Here is a 23,948-nt window from a genome sequence, read left to right as displayed (position 1 = left end):
AAATTGTTATTATCAACAACACTTGTATTAACAATGTTCACAATCGGCACAGAATATATTTTGTCAAGTTTATTGAAATTCTTAAATTTTGTCAAACGTATTTGATATATATTTGTAGCAATACAGCTGTAGTTGCTATTATAATCAGGAATAAATTGAAATTAAAATAGAGGGCGCTATTCCCTTTCAAGTGGGGAACAGAATTATAATCTTTTTCTTTTTTTGATAAATGCATCTAATAAAAATAATACACTTTGTTCATGGATACAATTTTCTAAATTTAGTAAAACAAAGTTTAAAAAAGACATTCTTCAAAATAATTACTTCAAAAAGTCTATGTCCAAATTTGATTTTAAAAATAACTCTTTTTCTTGTTAATTGTACTAAATAAAAACCCAGAAATCTGTTTTCATGGGTACAAATTTTATATTCGATTGTTTCTTAGTAAAATATGTGTATGTTCAAATAACATGCATATTCAGATTCTGAAATGTTTGACTAACGTTGAAATCAAAATGAAAAATGTCTCCATTAAGTAAAATAAAGCCCATGCATGTTATAAATGTCACATTGCCTTTTCTGTTGGAAAAATTACAGTATAATTTTTTCAGTAAAAATATATTTCTTAATACTTTACTATAATCCTTGAATTCTGTACAAATCGTCCTCAAATATAAATTCATAAAATCATACACAGAAGAATGAAACCAAAGACACATTTCATGGAATAATGTATTTCATTTAAAATTTAAAAACATCTTTTATACACTTCTTTGTTTAATTCAAAAACATTCAATTTCAAGTTTGTCAGTTCAACATATTCACGCAATCAAGGTAGTACAACTCAATTTAATTTTGATTAAGTATGATTACAAATTTAGTAATCTAAAAAAATGTCATCTAACAATATTTGTTACAATTCAAATTTAAAACTTCTTTAGGAATGACTGTAACATAAAATCAATATCTTCTATAAAATTATTGCAAAACGTAAAATATTATATAAAAGATATCAAACAAACATTAAATATATTTACAAATCATTAAATGTTCCAAAAACTGGAACAGTCTTTGCACCAAATGAAGGACGAAGTTGGAAAGGTTATATATTACCAAATCCAACAAATGAAATTGTATTTCTTATTTTGTCTTCATAAATTATAATAAGTTGTCAACAATACCATAAAATTATTTTTACTATCATACTTCATGCCACTAATTTGATACCGGAATGTTTCGTTAAAAGATTTTTTTAAAACATTTTTGTCCTAACAAGCATCAAAGGGAAAATCCAAAACTTAAAAAAAGAAATGTAATTAGGAAATTACTTCTAGGAAAACTTGGCACTGGCTTAAGTCACATGAAAATTTAAGTACATATAACTTGGGAGCCTTACTAGGCGGTGAGGAGATTGTGCACCTTTCCGGCACGGTTCCGGTCCAGCGCTGGCAAATCAAACGTCAATGTTTTCACGCAGCTATGCACATATCAATTGGCGTATAGCCGCATGGAGCTTCATGAAAACAAAACATTGACGTTCAATTCAACGGACTGGAACCATGCCGGAACAAGTGTGAAAGACCCCTTAAGATGCTTTATTTATTTCAGATTAAGCAAGCCTATAATGAAGGAAAATTACCAATGGTTGTAAACCGCGTTTTTTTTTACAAACTTTGTAAGTTTCTCCATTATTTATAAAGAGATTTATCCAATATTTATAAAGTAAAAGACCACGTGAAAGCAGCATTTCATCAATCATTTATGGTATGGTTGTTTTAAAAATTATCTTAAATTACTACTAAATTATGCACACGACCATCACATGACGACTTCCTGTAAAAAATGCAGCCGCTCGTCTTTTGTAGAGCACAGTCAATAGCCTTTTGCACCATCCCAGCAGCACAGATTGTATCATTAGTCAATTTCAGATTCCTGCCCATCACTATCGTCAATAATAATGGATTCCTGTAAGAAAATAAACATTAAATTTAGTTTTTTTTTTACATATTTAGGCAAATTGCCAAGGATAACCATAAGCGAATTCATTCAATATCCTTCTTAAAGGTGGCAATCCCATTCACAAGACAAACATATACAAGATGCTCTACATAAACCAAGTCTTATTACAAGTCTTTTGGAGTGGGGTCCTGACATATGATATGACCGGACTTGAACCCAGGACCCTTGAATTGGTAGGCACAAGCCACAACTCCACTTAAATTAATGTTTAAGACTAGAAAGGTAGCTGCCATATGTACCATTTGATAACATATTTCCAATTTATGAACCATACACAATAAATTGTTTTGTATGCTACTGTCATACTTTATTTTTTTTACAATTCTGTCAGTGATTATAGTCTAATTTATTCCTATTCAATAAATTTCCACTTTTAAATTATCATAACAGACACACACATTATTGTTTTAAGAAAAAACACAATGTGTCAATCAACTTTTTGCGAAAAAAAAATTATGAAAAGATAATGTTGTAATTATACTCCTACCTACTTAATAGGACCTTGAACCATACTAATTTGTCTGATACGGTTGTAAAATTTATGACATGGATTTAAAAATAAAACCTATTTTTTCACAGGCTGTCATATTGTGATTGTTTTAATACAGTAATTACAGCCAGAACAAAAGCTTGTCAACTCTTCAAAATAATTCCTTTTGTTATTTTTCTACTGTTCTTTTTTTTCAATGCATAAAAACATTCTATTGTCTGGAATGTCATATTCTTTGTAGACAATATCAACAATAGATTTTGACACAGTATATTCATCCAATTCCCAGTGCTGCATCTCCTTATACTACTGTATCTATTTCAAGGTATAGGAATATTTGGTAATACAACATCTCATACATATCACCTGTGCTGCCTGTATCATGTCACAGTATATTCACCCAATTCTCAGTGCTGTATCTCCACATACTATCTATTTCCGATGTATCATAGGAATATTTGGTAATACAGCATCACATGTGGTGCCTGTATCATGTAAGTTTAGGTTAAGGGTTAGGTTACTACTAGATACATGTGAAACACATGTGATGTTGTATTACCAAACATTCCTATGATACTTTGGAAATAGATACAGTACAGAGAATTGGCTGGTATATTTTGGTCCTTGGGTACAGTTAATTCTATTGACAACAATGATCTAGATTGTCATGCTACATTTTGTTTCTGGTAATAATCTTAAAGGGCATTTATGATGCAGGGGCGGATTCAGCATTGAGTTTAAGGCTGGGGGTAAAGTTTGTGTAATTTTTTCAAGTGAAATATAAGAAGGGATGAGGGAAGGGGGTGCATGTATATACCGTATATAGTAAACTCCTTACCCATCCACCTTGACTTCCAACCCATTCAGCAAAGTGATCTGAAATATATTCTATACTATTGTTCTTGATCTGCGTAGCATGTACACCGATCGATCTTGCTGCCTGCATAGCAACTTTTGTGAATCTTAGCACCAACGCCACCTGGTTCCAGCCTTGATCATCGCCAATAAGAGTCTCCACGGTGGTGGAGAAGGCATGGTAGGTGGTGTCCAGAACAACCCGTATTACTGTGTCTTCAGAAAACCTTGAATTATTTGTTGCCTTTAAAAATATAAACAATTTGAGGATAATAATAACAAGAATAACAACACATTTTTTTAATGGAATTTTCAATAAAATTAATAACCATATTAATATGGCTCAGCAACACCCTCTAAATTGTAAATTGTTCTGAATTTTACTTTGGTCAACATTTATATATAGTTAATATATAGTACAGTACAACCCCATGTTAGGACACCCCTATTATGGGGACACTTTCCTGTGAAATAATGTGGAAATACATGGCCAACCATGTACTTTGGAGAGACTAAAAATGTATCCTATAGGGCTGTACTGTATTGTGTATTAAAATTCTATTAAACCAAAATAAGCACTTGAAAACTGCTGATTAAAATGCATATTTACATGGTTTGAGATATCTTGTAAAACAACTGGATCAACCAATGCACCATCTAGAAAAAAAAACAAGTAGAAAAGAAATAATTATGCTTTCTGCTGGCTATACATAATTTACTTAGGAAAAAATGATAACAGTTCTTTTTCCTTAGAAAAAGCTATATTTTTAGTGATGAATAAACAACATCTTTTTATTACATCATCAATCATAATTACATCAGTAATAATCATAATCAATTGCATAATCTCTACATCATCAGAATTTATACAATTACTATACAGTACCTGTACATGTTCCCGGCAGTGAGGAAGTACCACCACTGCGCCCTCCAAAAGCACCAACAATATTGTCTCCCATCTCTGCAAGTCTATCTGCCACTTCACGATATTTGGTATCGTCATCTTCTTCACCAGAGGCTGCACTAGCAGATGATATGTCTACAGAGCCACTGTCTGTGAATGCTTTGTTGTCTGTGTAAGAAACAATGATTATAAGAAGGCCTTGGTACCAACTGTATTTACTGGATTGATTACTGGATCAAAAGTCCTATGAACAATCCCTTAGACTTACTTGACAAATACTACAAATCATTATCAGGAAAAATACCGTAATAATAGAATATATTGACAAACCTTTACTTTCATCATCACCACTAAGACCATCAACCTCTAAGTCGTCGTCATCAATGCTGGCTAGTGGGGCCTGTCGGGCAAGCTGTTGTCCACTGTCACGTTGTTGCCCACTACCACGTAGTTCAATGCCAGGTCTCAGTGGACTGTTGATGTGAAGCACTTCTTCATAAAGAAAAAAAAGTAGTTGGTAAATGGTGGCTGGTAAATGGTGGCTGGTAAATGGTGGCTGGTAAATGGTGGTTGGTAATTAGCGGTTTTCTTGAGGAAAACAAAATAAATTTTACAGTTTCCTCAATAACGATGTTATAAAACACAGTATCTGGAAATGTGCCAAATGCCAAAGAACATTCAAAAGCAAAACAGGAAAAATATATTAATAATAAACATAAACAATAAAAACTTACCATTAAAACCTCGGGTTGGGTCTGACAAAGACGACATGTTTAGACCAAGTGATGTTGGACGCGATATTGACCTCTGCGGTGCAACTTGCATGGACGTTGATGACTGAATATGATTTGGTTGCGAAGAAGATCGGATGACTTCCGAATGATGAGAATCACGGTATTGAAAGTCATTCGTGCTGAAAAACGTTGTCGCATTCCCAGTTGAGGAAGGCCAATGAGGGGTTCTCTCATCATTTTGTGGCGATTCCTTTCGTGGTTTCTTACGCAGAAAACTTGGAAATTTTATTATTTTTCTACGTTCATCACGGGACGGAGTGATTGGTGATGTTGTTCTGGGAATGTTGTCAAAGCTATCTAAAGAGCTAGTAGAGTTAAACCCATTTGTAACCGGGGACTCAACAGATTCTACAGATCCATGTTTATGCTTTTTAATACCAAACATTTTTCGAAGTCTTTTCCCAAAACCAGTTTTTTTCATTTCATGATGAACTTTTGACCTGTTTTCTTTCTCCTTAGTGTCCACTATATCTTTGCGTTCTCTAAATGTCGGAGAGCCAATAAAACTTCTAGCACGATTCAATAATGTTTTGCGTCGTTTTATTTTATGTTTTCCTTTACTTTCTTGTATTTGCGTATCGTCTGAAGGCTCTAACAATCCTTCATCTTTCATTCTTTGTATTTTCTCAAAGTCTTGTTCACACGGTTTTGCTTTGAACCGAAGGGTAGACGGAGCAGAGTTTGATTTTGCTCGGTTTAAATCCATCGGTTCATGCGCTGCGTTCAAATTATCAATGTCATAATCTTTTTTCTTTACCTCTCTACTAAAGCTATCACTTTCCCGCGGCAAAAAAACGTTTGAATCACTACTAATGTTTGATGTAACAGAAATAGTGTTATTTCTTTTTTCTTTCCTTTTATTTCGTTTTCTAATCCTCCTGTAATCTTCTGAGAGATCAGCGCTTGATAAGCTCACACTCCGTCGCTTTAGAAAATAGTCTACTATTTTGGCCGTCTCTCGTTTCACGAGAGGAACACTTTTTCCTTTCTTCAGCGTGTAAGGTACATCTATCGGTGTCGGAGGGGATGTGTGAGGTGCCGGTGGTGTCATCGCTCTCACTCTTTTCTTAGTGAGTGTTAGGTCAGTTTCTTCGAGTTCTATGTCGGTACTAGTTTGTGGCGTGATGGACGGTGAATGTGTTAGATCAGGAACAGTTAAATCATTACCTCCAGCAGAAATACAAGGATACTGCTCTCCAATTGGTGTAACAGCATCACCATCATTACCTACACCAGCCCAAGCTGCCATTATGCGTTATTGTCAATCCACTTTTAGTTTGTGTATTTCTGAAAAACACAAAATATGATGAAAATGAATATTATGTAAAAAAACAAAAAGCATAAAGCCAGTATATACTGAAAACTCTTTGTTCTTAGAGAGTCTACAATCTGTCCATCAAGCCATCAAATCTAAGTGACGATATTCTCACATCAGAAATGCTATTAGTAGACCAAAACTGCGAAACTAATTATCTTTTTGTATGAAATAATAAATTTATTTTATAAAATTACTGTAAACTAATATGTTATAAATATTAACATCATTGGGATTAGCAAATTTCATGTAAATAACTTGCATTTAAAGTTTGTTTGTCGACAATTTAATTTTTTTTAAATATATAAATATATGTATATATATAAGTATAACGACAGATCATAACCTATTGATTTTCGGGGAAAATCGATATATTGATATTAACGCTCATAAAAGGTTAAGTTGAGTTATTTTTTACTTAATGAATACAAAATAATACATTTTGTGAAAAATTATTCATGGCATATTATCATAAGACCATAATGTAATTCAATATTGTAGTTTTCTTGATGAACACAGTAAACATAATCTTCTTGTCTCCCCATATTAAAAAAAAATACTTTAGCAATTCAGGTTTCTCCGATTACTCATCAGCGATAATGAGGCAGCTAAAAAAATGCTCATTAACATACAATGCATGTCCTCGCCACCTGGCTGAATCCTAATCCCGGCGTCGCCATGACAACTTAAAAATCAATAATTGAACTAGAAGACGCGGCTCGTTCACTTTCAGACGATGCCATAAAAAAATCCATGTCATATATTTATAAAGCTTGTTTACATTGGGATGGTCATTGTCCTATTGTTACAACCACTGATAAGTTAATGTTATGAGTCGCTGCACGCAAGCAAGGTCTGTGTTGTTTTTGTTGAATTCCTATCCAATGAAACAGCACGTTGATGATGTCATCGCATCATTGCTTTGGAGGTCATTGGATCTGCAAGACGGCTACTAATTAACAAAACCAAACATTGCTCAATCTTAAACTTGTTAATTATTTAATATGTGAATTGTAAAGTAGCGTAGCCTATAAACCAACTATGACTAAAATATAATATTATTAGAGAAAAAAAAAGAAGGAATATTAATGTATATAACATTATACGTAATTTTAAATAAAATAAGTGTTTTTGTATGATGTGTAAATTGTTGACCTCAGAGAAGTACACTAAAATGGTACAATTGACAGTGTAAAACTAAGACTATTATGGACATCAAAATTGTCAGAATTATACACTGTGTGAACAGGGCCTTATCCTAATATGAGCGTCATTCACCATTTTCACTCGTACAGATTGTATACACTATGGGTACACAGCAGGCCTACCGGTAAGTTAGACATACCACTCGATTGTGACCTATTTACTGTAAGATGTGCATACCATAGTAAGAAATACCTTTGCTAGACAATAACAATTATGAATGAATCTAAAACATACCAGCATGTCCTAGCCCACTTAAATACCAGTATAGTGAAAAGCACTTCATGCATTACTTTTATTAGACTATAATAAAATTATAAATAGTATTATTGAATAAGTCTGGCTAAACTGACTATAATATTAATAAATTATTTTAATTTTACTCCAAACCAAGGAATACTAAAGACACTACTTTATCCTTCACTTGTTGAAGACAATAGAAAAAATCTACTGTATTTTATGGTTTACTTATGTTATAATGTTAATTATTTTTATTGTTAATTTAAAAATGTGAGTTATCCTTATTTCTCTGCACAAGGATTAGAAAAAATTAAAAGAGAGAAAAAAAAAAGTAATTAAATAATAATATAATTGAGACAAAACAATTATGAAAGTGCAAACCATTTTAACAAGTTTGAAGTTCTAAAACAACAAAAGCAGAATAAGTCTTAACAGTTGTTTAGAAAACAGCTAATTGACTCTTTAGCAAATGATGAGAAATACCCGGCAGATAAAAATAGTTCCGCCCACACACTAGTAAGTAGTATCATATCAACTACTTGATAACAAACTGGTCACAGCTCCACATATTAAGAATAAACTCTCTATGAACTCTTGTTTGATAATGATCACAATAAGATATCCCACACATTATAATACATTATCGATTCATATTAGTCATAATAGGACGACATTAAATTAAAATTCAACATTTTTTTAATCACCGCCCTTGTAAAAGTTAATTGTAAACTTTATTTGAACTGTGAAGAAGACTAATGATTATGGAATAGGGCTGGTATAAACAGCGTTTTAATACATAATCTATTTTGTTAGTCATGCGAATAAAAAAAATCACAAACTATAATTAATTGTAACCTACGTTATATAACTTAATGTTATTGATTGGGTTCTGAACAATTTTGAGAAGGTAGGTAAATAATAATGAGACATTGTTAATAATAATGTTTATCATTAGTCATCAAAAAGTGATGAAATAAAATTTATTACCTGCACAACCTATGCATCAAACAGTCATTGTGTGTTATTGTGGTTAAAAATAACAAAAACAGGTGTTGGTATTATTTTTTATTTGTTTAATAAATCTATTTTGACCAGAATGCAAATACATGTACTATGGAATCCAGCTACATACTGTACCTCTTACTTAAAAGTTAAAATGTATCATTATGTACGCTTATTAAACTTGAGGTTCTGGGGAGCGTCCCTGGATAACTCGGTAATTAATCATTAATCATTCCGTAATGTTTTTAGTGTGTCCGTCTTGATTTTTTGGAGATAGGGCTTCGGGGGTCGGAGTAAACCCAGCAAATTGCAGTTCACACACCGTTATATTGAGACTGTGTATTGACCAATGCAAATCATGCTACTTTCGCACACAAATTTTAATTGTTATCTGGCGCCGTTCAGTATTTGGCTAACTAGATTTGAGGATGTAGTACCAGGCTTTCTGGTGACAGCAGCACATGTTCCATGTGCTTTAAACAAATTTGGTAAACACAATCATTAAAACAATTGGGAATCTCTGTATCAATATCAGACCAATAATTGCCATACGGTTCCAAAATGGTTTTAATTTAGGGATACATACTGTATAATAATATTATTTAAGCAACAATACATCAATTGAATTTTTTCAATTTAATTTTCAACAGATTTTACATGAAGAAAAATATTAATTTTCTAAAATGAGTACTGTACTAAAATGCAATGCAGAAAATCAATTTAAGGATAACAACAAGGCAAACACATAGTGTTCCTTCACACTAGTAGAAATAACTATGAAGCTAAATAACAACAAGAAAGTTATTTTCAAAATGACATACAATAGTTGACACAACTCAATTTTAAATTGTCAACAAAAAAAACCTTTATTTCTATTATTTATTTAAATAACACTATAAATATCATAACAAACAACAACAAATTGAGTCAAACCTCCAAAACAATAAGAACATATAAAGGGTGGTGGGCCTATAAAACACAATAGGAAGTACCAAGTAGTAAACATCACTATAACAATGGACCAGCACTCAATTACACAATGGGGCAATGATGACATTGACAATGGGCTGATAATAATATCAAACAAAAAATACCAGAGCAGTGATGAGTTATATAAATATTTATGGTTCAAATTCCAAACAAAAATTACTCTACAGTAGATGAATAAATGTATTTGTTCATACATTTAATATAAATTTAAAAGGCAAATTACCGAAAAACAAGACAATGCTGTCGGTATCAGTGGCTGGATCTTAATGGAGATACAAAATAAAATAAGCAAAAAGCTAAATCAAAACGATAAAGTAAAACAGCCAGAAAAATCAGCAGAGCTTTCGGGCAACACTAGCCCTTCATCAGTTCAAAATATATTTATTTGTATTGTATAAACCATTGATATAACAGCTAAACATTGTTTTATTTTTTACATTATAATTTTGATTTGGCCATGATCCATAAATTGAAAGTTGATTATATGGAATAAGTGTTTAATTTGCATGACTCTATTTAGTGCAAGTCTGCTGTGTTGTTAAAACATGCTACAGCCGCCAGGCTAGCCAATTTGTCTTCATTTAAACACAAATTAAATACTAAATTCTCGCCAACACCAGGCTCAATAAACAAGGCTTATGTCTACACAACCTGTGCTGATAAAATCTAAAGCTGACTAGACCACTTATCTACTGTTGTAGATAGAACCATAGAGATATTATAATATCTCTATGATAGAACAAACAATTTCTGCAAGATACTCCCTCATGTCTCGAAAAGAAATGGTTTATGGGGCAGTTCCCACCTGAGGGCATAGATCATGGACTATGCCATTTGTGGAGAGGGATGTTCAATGAAAATTTGTTTTAAGTTATATCTCGCTCTTCGAGGAGAAAGGGTTATTGTCAGTTTATCCAGGTAAGCTAGGCACGAAATAGACACTGTTCTATATAGAGAGACCAATATGATTTTAACATCATTCAATTTTGAAGTAGCAACTAAAAATTTAAATGCATAAAATTAAAAAATTAATAGCTTTCTGTTTATGTTACAATATTACGCAATTCTGAAATTAATGTAGCGAGAGTCTACTTTATTGGGTTGATACAAAATGTATCACTGAAAGTCCAATGGTGAATTACATAGTAGACCAAGGGTTATATCAACAAAATGTGGCCAGAATAAATGAAACGAATAAAAAAAAAATAAGCAAAACGGCATTGGTATGTAGCTATATACCATACCGACGTGGGAATTCCTCAATAATGTAATAAATAGCAATCTGAATGTTATGCCTTTTGGATGTGTTCTATACTATTTTTACCTTCTTACTTTGTATTTGTTTGCCCTGCATATGCTTGTCCTCCAAGCTGTGTGAACTGGGATGTTTGTTAATTCTTATGTTTTTTTATTTGAAATAAAGGATGATTTTACTAAAGTAGGAAATTAAAACAACGCGAGATCACATTAGATACCACTACCAGTATTACAAAAATAATGAGATAAAAGAAATGTCTTCTTCGCACAAAATTATAATAGTTAGAACTATTAACTATTTAACAATCACAACATTTACAAAGCGGTAGGGATTGAAGCAAAATAAAAAAATTACACATTATTATAAAACTTAATGTCTGTATTTCTGTATTATACTACAGTAGAGTATCCTAATTATTATATTAAAGTTCAAACATAATTTACAATATTCAAGATTAATCTGATCCTATAATTAATATCATTCAAATTGCCACATGAGATTATAACTGTATATCACTGCTATAGGTCAAATAGCGATACTACATCAATCATTAATATTCATACCAATTTAACATGAAATTGATTTTTCTGCAACTAGTTGACAATTTTATTTTGTCACATTAAAACACCTGGTTGATCAATTGCCATCTAACAAAAATAAACGCAGCTACATGCCGAAAAGAAAAAAAATCCATAGCTTTTGTTACCAACTATTAAAATAATTAAAGTAATTTATTCCATTATGTCTGGAAAAAACAATAAATTACTTACCGACGATAAAGATGAAATAAATAAATCACAATAGAGAATATGTATCAGTGTTTGAATTCACGATCTTTAAAAATAGGGCTTGTCAAGTCTTCGTACGACAGATAGCTAACACATAGTAAACAGGACAGCGAGAGAGTGCTGTATTTAACTAGACTGAGCAACTCATTGTTGTTCTAGTCTGATTAGTCATCCATACATTTTATTGTTAGAGGTCGTCAGACTATAGATAGAGTCTGCTGTAGCTTACACCAGGATGTTTTCCTGCTATTTCTACCAAGGAGACATTTAAACCACACAAAGCCTTGGCAACACCTATGAATGAATTCTCGGAAACAATACCTAATTATTTGACATTCTTTGTTTGTTCCTCTTTCTGTAAATAACAAATTGTGAAATCCCAGCCAAACAGTATTTAATTAATATTTAATATTAGTAATATTGTTTTCTTTTTATTTTATTTACATACTGTATCATAATGTCAAATACTAATCAGAAAAACGACAGATAAAAAATACACAATTATTTTAATAATATTGTTCTCTTTTTTGTTACATTGTACTGTACCTGTACTGTCAAATACTAATCAGAAAAATGACAGATAAAAAATACACTAATTATTTAAATAATATTGTTCTCTTTTTTGTTTACATTGTACTCTCAAATACTAGAAAAACAACAGATAAAATTCACAATTATTTTACCAGTTAACCAACTCGCATTAAACAGTTACCTACTTAATCTGTAAATTATGCAGAAAAAACCTCTCAGACAAATATTGACTAAACCACGACATCAAGGTTACTAGTAGGATTATCAACCTACACAAATATCAACAAAGAGATAAATCCCCTAATAATATGTAACAATGATTACCAATTATTATGATTTTTATTATTCTTAATAGTTACTTTGTTGCACAGTAGATTTTTAATTGTACAATTGTATCTGAATAATTATTTTTAGATAAATGTACTGGTCATCATTAACTATTTCTAAGAAATAATGTTTTTTTAATCAATAGTTAAATTTAGTTCTGTGACATGTGATAGTAATGTGACATGAAATTCTTCAGTACAATTAAAAAGGTAAACAATTAATAAGTTATATTGCATGATAATGCATATAATTTAATTAGTAAGTAAGAGTTCAAACTAAATTAATCGCAATAAGTATGCAGATTTCATACTAAAATTCTGCAACATCATTTTACACAATTGAAGATGAATTAATTTCCATCATGTGACATATGTTAATAAGATTGCACCATCATCACATGCTAAACAGACATTGTTACCAAGGTACCAACCATACACAGTTACAGTTTTTATAGATTTTTGTGTTCTAAAGATTATGTAAGTCAGCTGTCTCAGAAACAGAATTTCCTTTTACTGTAAGTATGTAACTTGGTTGTGCAATTTGAAAAAGACAATTGTGGATCGTAAGAGTTCCCATAATTCTCTATAATTCAAACCATGGAGCTATAAAATTAGCATATTAATTTATCTAATTTTATACAGGTGGCTACATGTTCCAAACCAAATCGTCTCATAAGTATAAGACAAATATAATACAATTGAAGTAGTACTCAATGGCGTAACGCAGAGGCCTAGGGCCCCAGGTTTAGGAACCCTAAGTGGTCCTACAACGCTAGAGGATTCGGGCATTTTTAACATTTCTCGAAATATTTTAATGCCTAATGTTTTTTAATGAAATTTTGAATGATTCTAATAATATAGTATATGTGACTGCTGTTTACCCAAACAATGGAACAATATGGGTTTAGCTAGTGAGCGCTCATAGCTGTTACATCACTGTAATGTATAAACATTGGAAGCAAAATATAATAGGAATGGATACATCTGGTTATTCTTGTAATTTTATCTCATAAGGAAAAATCTACTTGGAAAATGCCACTGAAATTTTGAATATACACGATTCTAATAATATATATGACTGCTGTTTACCCAAGCCTTGGAACAATATTGTAAATTACGTAGCTTGCTGCTTACAAAAATGGTGACAACTTCCTGCTGCTTTTATCATTCACTACTATTGTTACTTTAAATATTTTGACAAATGATCCAATAAGTTCTAAAAATAATTAAAGGTAAATCACAAATCCCTTACTTCAAAAGGTGTAGTTTTACAAAAACTTAATATTATTGTTACTGTTCATTCAGGTACTAATAATTTAACAGTTAAGTAAATTGAATGGAGTGTACTAAATACCGTCATATAGGATCTACGTTGTATAGCTTTTCTTGTTTGATTGAACATACTGATGAATTTTAAATAGTTTCAAATACTTTACAGAATAATTATACAAAACCTACAGCTTGGTTTCCACTAGCGACGCAACATAACACAACCTACGAAACATACTGTAAGAAAATGCCCTTCCAATAATTGTGTTTACAACATACGAACGTGACATATACAGACTAAAAGAGGACCATGCAAATATGTAAACAATGCAACTAGCAAGATCCTGCTAATATCCTCTTGATCCTGAATGTCAGGTATAGTTGCGACTTCACTGTTTGTACTGTACTGTATATGTCCTGTTTCCGGTCATTCGACCTTGAAACAAATGTCACTTCAATATTTCCAATAAAAAAACCAACAGTGCATACAATTTACAACCATTCTAACAAATTTAGACTAATGGAAGGAAGTAGAAAATGTAATTACCAAATAGTAAACAATGTAAATAATAAAATTAACAAACAAAATCCAAAGAGACAGAATCAATTGTTATCAGTTACGCCTCTCATCTTGAGATATGAAGCTTTTTCTGTCATGGGCAGGACGGATTTTTTTGTACTTAGCTGGTTAAAAAATAATTTTAATGTGTCGTAAAGAACAGGAAATTAATTTTTCTTAATCCATTTTCCAATTTTAAAACATGAATAATTGATTTTATTACAATATTCATGTTTCATTGTCATGCAATGTTTCAATTATTGGTATGGCAACCAATAACAGAAAGTAAGTAATCGAAATAAACAGCATTTAGTATGGTAGAAGTTCAAATCACGAAATTGTTATAAAGATAGGATAGTCAGAAAGTAAACATTGAACAATGAAATCGTGTGATAAGCCGACTATTGTCTGTGACGCAATTTAAAATCAATCTTCTAATATTCAAGCATGCCTTTAATATTAGCAATTTGATATCAAATACTGTGTATGTACAGTACACAACAGGTAATGTAACAGGGGAGTTTCCCCATTGTTGTGTAAACAATTACAGTTTTAGGCTAAATCTTTTTTCATAAGACATTCTATACCAATGTGATTCACCAGTTATTAATTCTACAGTGCACCTTCACCTACAGTAAAGTACATTTAAAAAAAAAAAGGATTTTTTAAGAACTCCGTATAAAAGGATCAATTCATAAACTTGAGTATTAAATAATTGCTTTCCTGTTCCTGTGTCAGGAATACTATATTTATTGAATCGGACATTCCTTATTAATTTGCATAAAAATAAAACTATTTCCTATTAGTAATAGTGAAAATGTCATTACAAAATAAATTATTTTGTAATTTCTTAAATATAACTTTTATTAAACATTCATGTGGTAAAATCCTTAGGCAATACAGTACAATACTCTTATTAATTTGCATAAAAATAAAACTATTTTCCTCTTAGTAATATATTAGTGAAAATGTCATTACAAAATAAATTATTTTGTAACTTTTTTTAAATATAAACTATTATTATAAACATTCCTACGGTAAAATCCATAGGCAAAAACAAGAAATATTCCTTTAATTTGCATAAAAATAAAACTATTTCCTGTTAGTAAGTAGTGAAAATGACATTACAAAATAAATTATTTCGTAATTTTTTTAAAATATAAACTTTTTTCCTGTGGTAATATCCCAAGGAAAAACCAAGGAAAAAGTTAAATTTTAAAGGATATAAGATTGTACATCAACTACACATTGTTTGGTGGCAATCTTGACTACGTGATTCTATCACTCCAGCAATTACAAAATACACAATTTTCACAATTAAATTGATATGGTAATCATATTAAACTACTATTAATCAATAGGTTATAGGTTGTGTGATCACAAGTTCATAACACTTTCCATAATAAACTTACTTAAGTACAGATTTAGCAATAACGCACAAACATAATGAACTTTTGTTGTCATCAATATGACATTAAGGCCGGCAAGTTCCAAGAATTAATTAATGTTAATTAGTGGGGTTTCAGTACTTACAGTCCTTGAGAGATGTAAATGTGAAAAACCAGTCAGATGAAGTTCAAGTCATTGTCCTATCAAACATTGATTCTGTCGCTATGGAAACTGTACACACACACACAGAAGTACAATGAACTGTGACTGGAGTTCAGATGTTGTTACACAAGATTCGTTGCCATTAGGTGTTCACACTGGTGGAGGACGTCGGCGGCGTCTTTATTGCAACTGTTAGATTATGATACAAGACAATATTAATTAGGTGCGACTTAATGTTTGAACATTCAATAGTAATTTGACAATCATTTAGCTCGTCAATAACAGCATAGACTTGTGTCTCCTATATGGAACGTTATCTGCTCTGTTACTGTCTTGTTATTATGGTAATGATAAATACAATTTAGAATAATTCATATTAAATGTCTACCTTGACAATTAAATGATATTATATCAGTTCAAGTTACATACTAAATGTACTATGTATTATTTGAAAAAAAAGACAAAAAAATAAAATCATGGATGTCTGACGGCTTGCTCAAATCTATAAAATATAAGCAGAAATTATATGCCAAATTTCTTCACCGTCCGACTCCCATAAATGAAAAAGCTTATAAACTATACCGCAATAAATTGAATTCTGTAATCAAAATTTCTAAAGCTAATTACTTCCAAAATATATTTCACAAACATAAAAATGATATCAAGGCAACTTGGAAGACAATTAATTCTCTGATTAACAAAAACAACAGCAAACAACAATCCAATACTCGCTTTAACTGCGATGGCGAATTGACCGAAGATCAGGAGAAAATTTCTAATGCTTTTAATAAATACTTTGTCGAAATTGGCCCCACCCTTGCAAACCAAATTCCCCGTGTTACCAAATCATTCAAAGAATTCTTACCGAATCCAAATCCAAATTCAATATTTCTTAACCCAGTTGATGAGTCTGAAATAGTCAAAATAATAACTTCTTTTGAAAATAATAAATCTCCAGGTATTGATGACTTTCATACCAAGGCCATTAAATACATTGCTGACCTGATTTCCCTTCCCCTGTGTCATATTTTTAATCTTGCTTTATCCAGCGGTGTGTTCCCAGAGAGGATGAAGCTAGCGCGCGTTACCCCTATTTACAAATCTGGTCCAAAATCTGATCTTTCTAATTATCGACCCATCTCCATTCTATCCATTTTTTCAAAAGCCCTGGAAAGAGTAATTTATGACCGAATATTTTCATTTATTACCAAATTCAACATACTTTTCAACAGACAATACGGTTTCAGAAAGGGACACAACACGTCAATGGCTCTCATCGACCTGACAAATAAAATTATAGACGCTTTCGAAAACCGCCATCTTGCAATCGGCATTTTCATAGACCTTTCCAAGGCTTTTGATACTATTGACCACAGTATTCTTCTACACAAATTATCTCACTATGGAATCCGTGGATCTGCAATTAATCTCTTAAATAGTTACCTCTCCAATCGTGCCCAATGTACCAAATACTCTCACTCCATATCCACTTTTAGTCCTATCACATGCGGCGTCCCTCAAGGATCTCTACTTGGCCCCCTCTTATTTATTCTATACATCAATGATATTCACTTCTCTTCAAAGCTCCTTAATTTTTTCCTTTATGCTGACGACACTACAGTTCTTTATTCTAACAAAAATGTCCAATCCTTATTCAATACAGTCAACTCCAATTTGATAAATTTGTCCCAATATTTTGCAGCTAATAAACTTTCTCTTAATCATAAAAAATGTAGCTTCATCCTCTTTGGGACCCCACAACTATTAAAATCTATTGACTTATCAGCCAACAGAATTACCATTGACAACCATGATATACCTTGTGTTCAATCAGCTAAGTTTTTAGGTGTAGTTATGGACAGCAATCTAACATGGAAAAATCATATTAAAGAAGTAGAGAATAAAACTTCCAAAAGCGTTGGTATCATTTCTAGGTTATCCTCATTTGTACCCCTTAATATTCTTCGAACCCTTTACTGCTCCCTCATTCTTCCCTATTTGAGCTACTGTAACATTGTCTGGGCCAATACTTACGTATCCAACCTCAGTAAACTGCAAATTATACAAAAGAAGGCTATCAGGATTATATCTGGCGCTCCACCGCGGTCCCATTCTTCCCATTTATTTTCCAAACTTAATCTCCTCAAACTCATTGATATAAACATAATGCAACAAGGCAAATTTGTATTCTCCGCCCTGCATTCCACTTCTCCAAATCATTTAAACAATATGTTTATTCCGAATTTTTCTATTCACAATTATCCTACACGTTCTAGAACTAATATACACATACCTATCCACAACACCAATTATTTTCAAAACAGTATTAGATACTCCGGTCCATCAATGATGAACAGTTTACCACCCCCAATTACAAATGCTGTTTCAATTTCTTTATTTTCCAAAAAATTAAAACAACACCTAATGTTAAAGTATTAAAAAGACAACAATCGAATGTCGCAATTTGATTTACGCTGCTGAACATTGATCTACTGTGGTTTTTGAGTTTTATTTTCTGATTCTACAATTTGATTGATCTATTTTTTATCAATTTATTTATTTATTTATTTATTTATTTTATTTATTTTTTTTAAATTAATTTATTTATTTATTTATTTTTATTTTTCCTTTTGTGTGCGTTTTTTTGTCTTGTTTGTTTGTTATCCATTTTATTTGCATAGGCATACCCAGCACAAGATTTCCTCATCTTCTCGGGATTATGCCTTCCTCCATAGCCAATTTTCTAAAATTCACTTTTCTGTTGTTTATCCAACAAACATCTATTTCATTTTTTATATTCCTTACCATTTTTGTTTATTATTTTGTACTGTATTGCTATGGAGGAAAATAAATGTCTTTTGAAATGAAATGAAAAAAAAAAACCTCGTTAGGCCTACTATTTATTACAGTTCTCCGGAGATATGATGGGAAAAAAATAGGCGTAACCACTACAAACAATACCACGCATACCAGCCACCAGGGCATTGGAGCTAGGCTGCTGGCTGGCCATCCGATCCATCATCAAGCTACCGGTGGCAGAGAGAATCTTTCTACAGCTGTAATATTACACATGTTTTAAACACTCATCTAAACATTGTTCGGATATAACAAAGCTTATAAAATATTGCATTATCTAACTTACAAGTAAAGTAATTCTTAAAATCTTGATTTAAAATACACTGGTTCTGCTCTGCTTTCGTTTACACTCATCACACTACGCAATCATCGAAAAGTAAATCATTCATCAGTCAGCGAATATTTCATAAATATAGATAGCGCCCTCTCTAAATTTAATATCAAAAGAGTTCGATTGGTAAACATCCCCATATAGCAACCCCTACCCCCTCCCTCACTTCTGAATATTAACGTATGGCGTATCATGTGAAAGAGTTCGATCAATTTAAAGTTTTCCTACAAAACTTGATCCTTGCCACAAGTTTGTCCGAGAAAATTGTGTCAAGCATGGAGTTCTTTACTCTTAAAGATTACTTAAAGATGTATTGTACTCAAAAACATGAAAAATGAAGATTAATTAAATCAGACTTTGAATATGTTATTTTGTAGTTTTAATAAAGTTAATCACTTCCATAGAAAAATAAAATTAAAAAATAATGTTTTCACTTATAAATTGACAAAATAAATGGTTAAATTCAACCAAAAACCCACTGGCGGCAGTCAATTTGACCATTTTTTTGCTTTAAATTAAAGTTTTTTCAGGTGAATACATTTTTTTTTTATCCAACTTTTGGTCAAAGTGGATAACTATTATGTTACATTAAAATGGCATATTCAACAAATTTTTGTTAAGAATTATATTTTCAGGGGGACAATACATCTTTAAGTATAAGTATGGATGATGATTGATGACAAACTAAACTTTGTGGGGATGTATTATAAAAGAAATTGGAATTATTAATTTATTCTATCACTTGTTATAGTAAGTGCAGTTTTATTCTATATATATAGTACAATCATCCGATTTATGTAAACTCCAAAGTCTAATTTATGATATAAGGCATGTCGTATCATGGACGAAGACATAGATTGATAACAGAAAATGTTAGAAAAAGTTATATCATTGTTCTTAAACATGATCACCCTCATCTTAGTTGATAGTTACTTTGCAACTTTTGATTGGGTTCATCCTGTACAGTAGATTTGTTTTAATTTAATTTTGTTTTGCTATATAAAGTCTGAATAAATCTGAATATGAATTTTAATTAAGGCCGAAGGCATTAACGGCGTTCCATATTCAATTGTCTTTTTCTTTTAAATGCAATCGAATACCGTACAATCATTCGTTAACACGTCTCTGCGCAAATGAATTTGCGCATTGTAAGTCGCTGCCTAGCAAGCGTAAACGATGGATTGATCGAAGTTTAGTAAACACACACAAGAACCGATTGTCAACAATACTGAAATCCGTTTAAATTCCAAACATATCTGTAAGTAACCATCTTTGTTTTTCCATTCAACAATTCTATTCATAATTTTTCTATTTAAATGAACATATTCAAGTCAGTTTTCAAGTAGCAAACCACCTGTATGAAGAAGAGTTGTAGCAGGCTAGGCTAGCCGGATGTGTGTGTTCTCGTCATTGATCGATCTGCTACCTGGTGGTGAGTTCACGGGAAAACAGACGTGCATGCAACCGACTTTTTAGATTTAGTTGGCTCGGTAGGCCTACAGTACAGTAGTGTGACAGTAATGTGATGTTAATAGAACTTAGTAGTACTCTTAAATATAAAGTTAAGACTAGGCCTACTGTAGCCCGATATTATCAGATAATTTCAGCCGGTTATAAATGAATGCCTAAATTCATAAATTAATACTCACCATTTTTTGTTATCAAGTACACTCTACAAGAAGTTTTTTTGTTTTTTGATTTGACTCAACAATAACATTCCGCTTTAGACTAGGGTAGATGTACCAGACCTCGGCAGGTTACAGGGAAATTCGTTATTTACGTGTGTTTTTTAAAAGCATCACAAAATATTTTTTGGTAGAGTTTTTAGTATTTATATAAGTAGTAAATACAGTGTGAATTATCAAATAAATATTTATAATTAACAAACAATAATAAAAAATGTGTTTTTTATTTATGTACCAAACCTCGGCATGTGTGTGCCAATCCTCGGCATACGCTGCCCAAGCAAGCCCTGGAATTACGCGCGAGCGATTGCGCAATCGATCGTCGATGAAATAGCAGGCCTAGCTAGGCTAGGCCTAGCCATGGCCAGATGTGAAATAAATGAGTCAAAAAACAGCAATATTAAATTTATTTTACCAACAATTATATTTTGAATAAAATTTAATAAACAACATTGCAAATAATTTAATTTAATTAGTTATTTCCGTTAGGTGCCGAAGTCTGGCACATATCATTAATTATCAACCAAACATCTTAACACCCCTCATAAACCCTATATTTTTTCATTGGTTTGAAAATGGAATATTCTGGAATGTTGCTACACTACAGTAGGAGCCTATTTCAATCCCAGACGTGTCCCTCGTGTGTAATTTTTCATGCCCTGGAACTTTAAATGGAACAGTCACGTGTTAGCTCATTGGTCTATTTTGCTGAAATGTCACTTCCGGTTTTCAGGTTTCAGTTTTTATGGCTACTGGCAGACATGTTTCGCTGGTGTCTAGTAAACGATCGGTGGTTTATATTTACCACCTATAAATAAAGTATATTATACGTTAAGATAAACAAAAAATATCAATTATTTAATTAATTATAACTAATATAAATACAACCTGCCGAGGTTTGGCACATTGCCGAGGTCTGGTACATCTACCCTAGAGTGATGCTTTTTTTGTTGTGGTAAAGTATGGTGATCAAAATGAATGGTTACAAATATTAGTTATTGAGCATCATATTCATCATAATATTTTTTTTCTACTTATGTTGTGCGTTAAATTCTATTTCGTGCCTAGCTTACCTGGATAAACCGACAATAGCGCTTTCTCCTCGAAGAGCAAGATATAACTCGAAGAGTATAAATTTTCAGTGTACACCCCTATCCACAAATGGTATAGTCACTTAAAATAATTTAATCTGAATTAATTAACCCCGGAACCTTGATTTCAACTTCAAACTATTAATTATTAGTATTGGTACAGTAGTCTCTAGTTTTAAAAAGGCATACAGCGACAAGGGGTTTGTTCTTGACATGGGGTTGAAATCAGCCTGTACTGGCTGCTATTTACTGTAATCCTATAACTTCAATACTACATTATCTCAACAATACTACCTTTCATGACATAAATTTAGCAGCTTAGTACCATCAGCTACTGTATTATCTAAACCTCTTTCATGATTTAACACTGCATGGATTTGCACAGTAAATGTACTATATTGTTGTAATATATGAATAACTTTAAACAAAAGCTATTAAACACTGAACTCATTAGTTGTTTTGTTCATAAACAAAAGATTTCAATGTACTTTAAAAGTCTTATTAGAGGCTGGATAACTTTGGTTTGGGGTTTTCAAGAGGCTTAATCTACAGTAGATTCTAAATTTAAGTGATGATTGAAATTTAGGCTGGACAAAATTACACATCTCTGCCCCACACAACCACAGTACTTCCTTCTAGATCAAGAAAGATTGAATGCCTATACATAGCTTGAGGAGGTAACATTTGTTAACAGTAGTGTAATTTCTATAAAATACTTTAAATTAAAAAAATATGCTTTCAAATTCTCACTAAATGTCAACATTAAAACTTTGTTTTCATGTTACCTTGGTGATACCCACTTACACCAGCAATGTTTATATGTAATGTTAGAATTTAATGTCCATGAAATAATCATTACGGAAGTCATTTTCAAACCCACGACAGGTTGATTTTATCCCGTTTCTATTATTTTTTTTTATGTGAAGGATTAAATACATCCAAGTGGATTATAAAATCCAGCAACAGCTGATATGAAGCTATTAAATGAACAATTGATAAAGATTAAATACTGCAGTTACTGCAGAAAAATATACATTAGAATTTTTCATTATTACGACAAGCTTACTGCATGATAATTTGTTTCATTTTATTGTATTACTTGATCACTTTAGTTAGCCTTCCTCAAAGTAACAACTAAAGACATGGCATTTCAAGTAACCTTTGGCCTTTAGACTTCTAAAGTAAAGAATAGATGAGGCTTTTTTAATCAATAAATGGTCTTTTGTGTTTGGGGGTCACATTTTTCTACTCAGAAAAGGCTGATACATTTAGTTGTTTTCAAACTGCCGTGTTGGCTATTGGCAATGCCATCAAATACTAATTATATGGGATATGGAATTCAAATGTAATTAGTCTATATTTGTATCACTATTTTACCCCACAAGGCGACAAGACAAAATACACAGCAAAATTATTGTAAACACTGACTTCCCATGAAAAAAAAATCCTTAACTAAATCCAGAATGAAATTACTGTACCAGGATTTAAGACCACTAAAAAATACCACCAAAACCTTCCAAAATAGTTCTGTAACATTAACTTTGGTGGATTTTATTTTCCAATTGATGTACAGTACAGGTACCAGAATCTAATATTACAGCAATACTGTATGTTTTGTATGTGAATCACACATTAACCATTTTGGCGCCAACCCTGTGGCCAGTATTAAACTTCTGACTATTAATGTGATTAGGAGACATTACATCACTGTTGTAACATCCAGGTGCACATCAGCATATAACAGTACAGTATATTGTTTTTGTATCAATTCAAATAATATACATTTGTCTACACTAACTTCTGTCACTTAAAATAAAACACTGACATAGCAAAGATCCATTCCCACTTGGTCAAAACTGAAGGTTTAATTGTACTTTAATTGGCTATTAAC

The 23,948-nt window shown here is 31.7% G+C and overlaps 2 protein-coding genes across 3 annotated transcripts in view; one reads left to right on the top strand and one right to left on the bottom strand.

Annotated features, from left to right (window-relative positions):
* Positions 1-157: 157 nt before the first annotated feature.
* LOC144839160 (uncharacterized) lies at positions 158-19,335 on the bottom strand. Its single transcript, XM_078694477.1, has 8 exons — positions 19,237-19,335; positions 16,077-16,283; positions 5,003-6,349; positions 4,599-4,760; positions 4,251-4,436; positions 3,975-4,021; positions 3,348-3,608; positions 158-1,965 (listed from the first exon to the last, which is right to left on the bottom strand). Exons 3-8 carry the CDS (start codon positions 6,309-6,311, stop codon positions 1,915-1,917), a joined length of 2,016 nt encoding a protein of 671 aa, XP_078550603.1. The 5' UTR covers positions 6,312-6,349; positions 16,077-16,283; positions 19,237-19,335; the 3' UTR covers positions 158-1,914.
* A 1,093-nt stretch (positions 19,336-20,428) lies between these two features.
* The window catches only part of LOC144839116 (serine/threonine-protein kinase 33-like), a 241,960-nt gene continuing 238,440 nt past the window's right edge, over positions 20,429-23,948 (top strand). For both annotated transcript variants that reach the window (XR_013611733.1, XM_078694427.1), the window contains exon 1: positions 20,429-20,539. The gene's annotated coding sequence lies outside the window, so the exon portion shown is untranslated. The remainder of the gene's footprint in view (positions 20,540-23,948) is intronic.

Source organism: Antedon bifida, chromosome 1, assembly GCF_963402885.1.
Source record: "Antedon bifida chromosome 1, ecAntBifi1.1, whole genome shotgun sequence".
Lineage (NCBI taxonomy): Eukaryota > Metazoa > Echinodermata > Crinoidea > Comatulida > Antedonidae > Antedon > Antedon bifida.
Note: the sequence above shows the minus strand (reverse complement) of the source record. Positions and strands in the feature narration are given on the sequence as shown.

Coding starts and splice junctions, on each gene's coding strand:
- LOC144839160 (XM_078694477.1), bottom strand. CDS start 6,311: ATGGCAGCTTGGGCTGGTGTAGGTAATGATGGTGATGCTGTTACACCA. Junction 4,022..4,250: donor ACTGCCGGGAACATGTACAG/GTACTGTATAGT, acceptor TTTTTTTTCTAG/ATGGTGCATTGGTTGATCCA. Junction 3,609..3,974: donor TACAAGATATCTCAAACCAT/GTAAATATGCAT, acceptor ATATTTTTAAAG/GCAACAAATAATTCAAGGTT.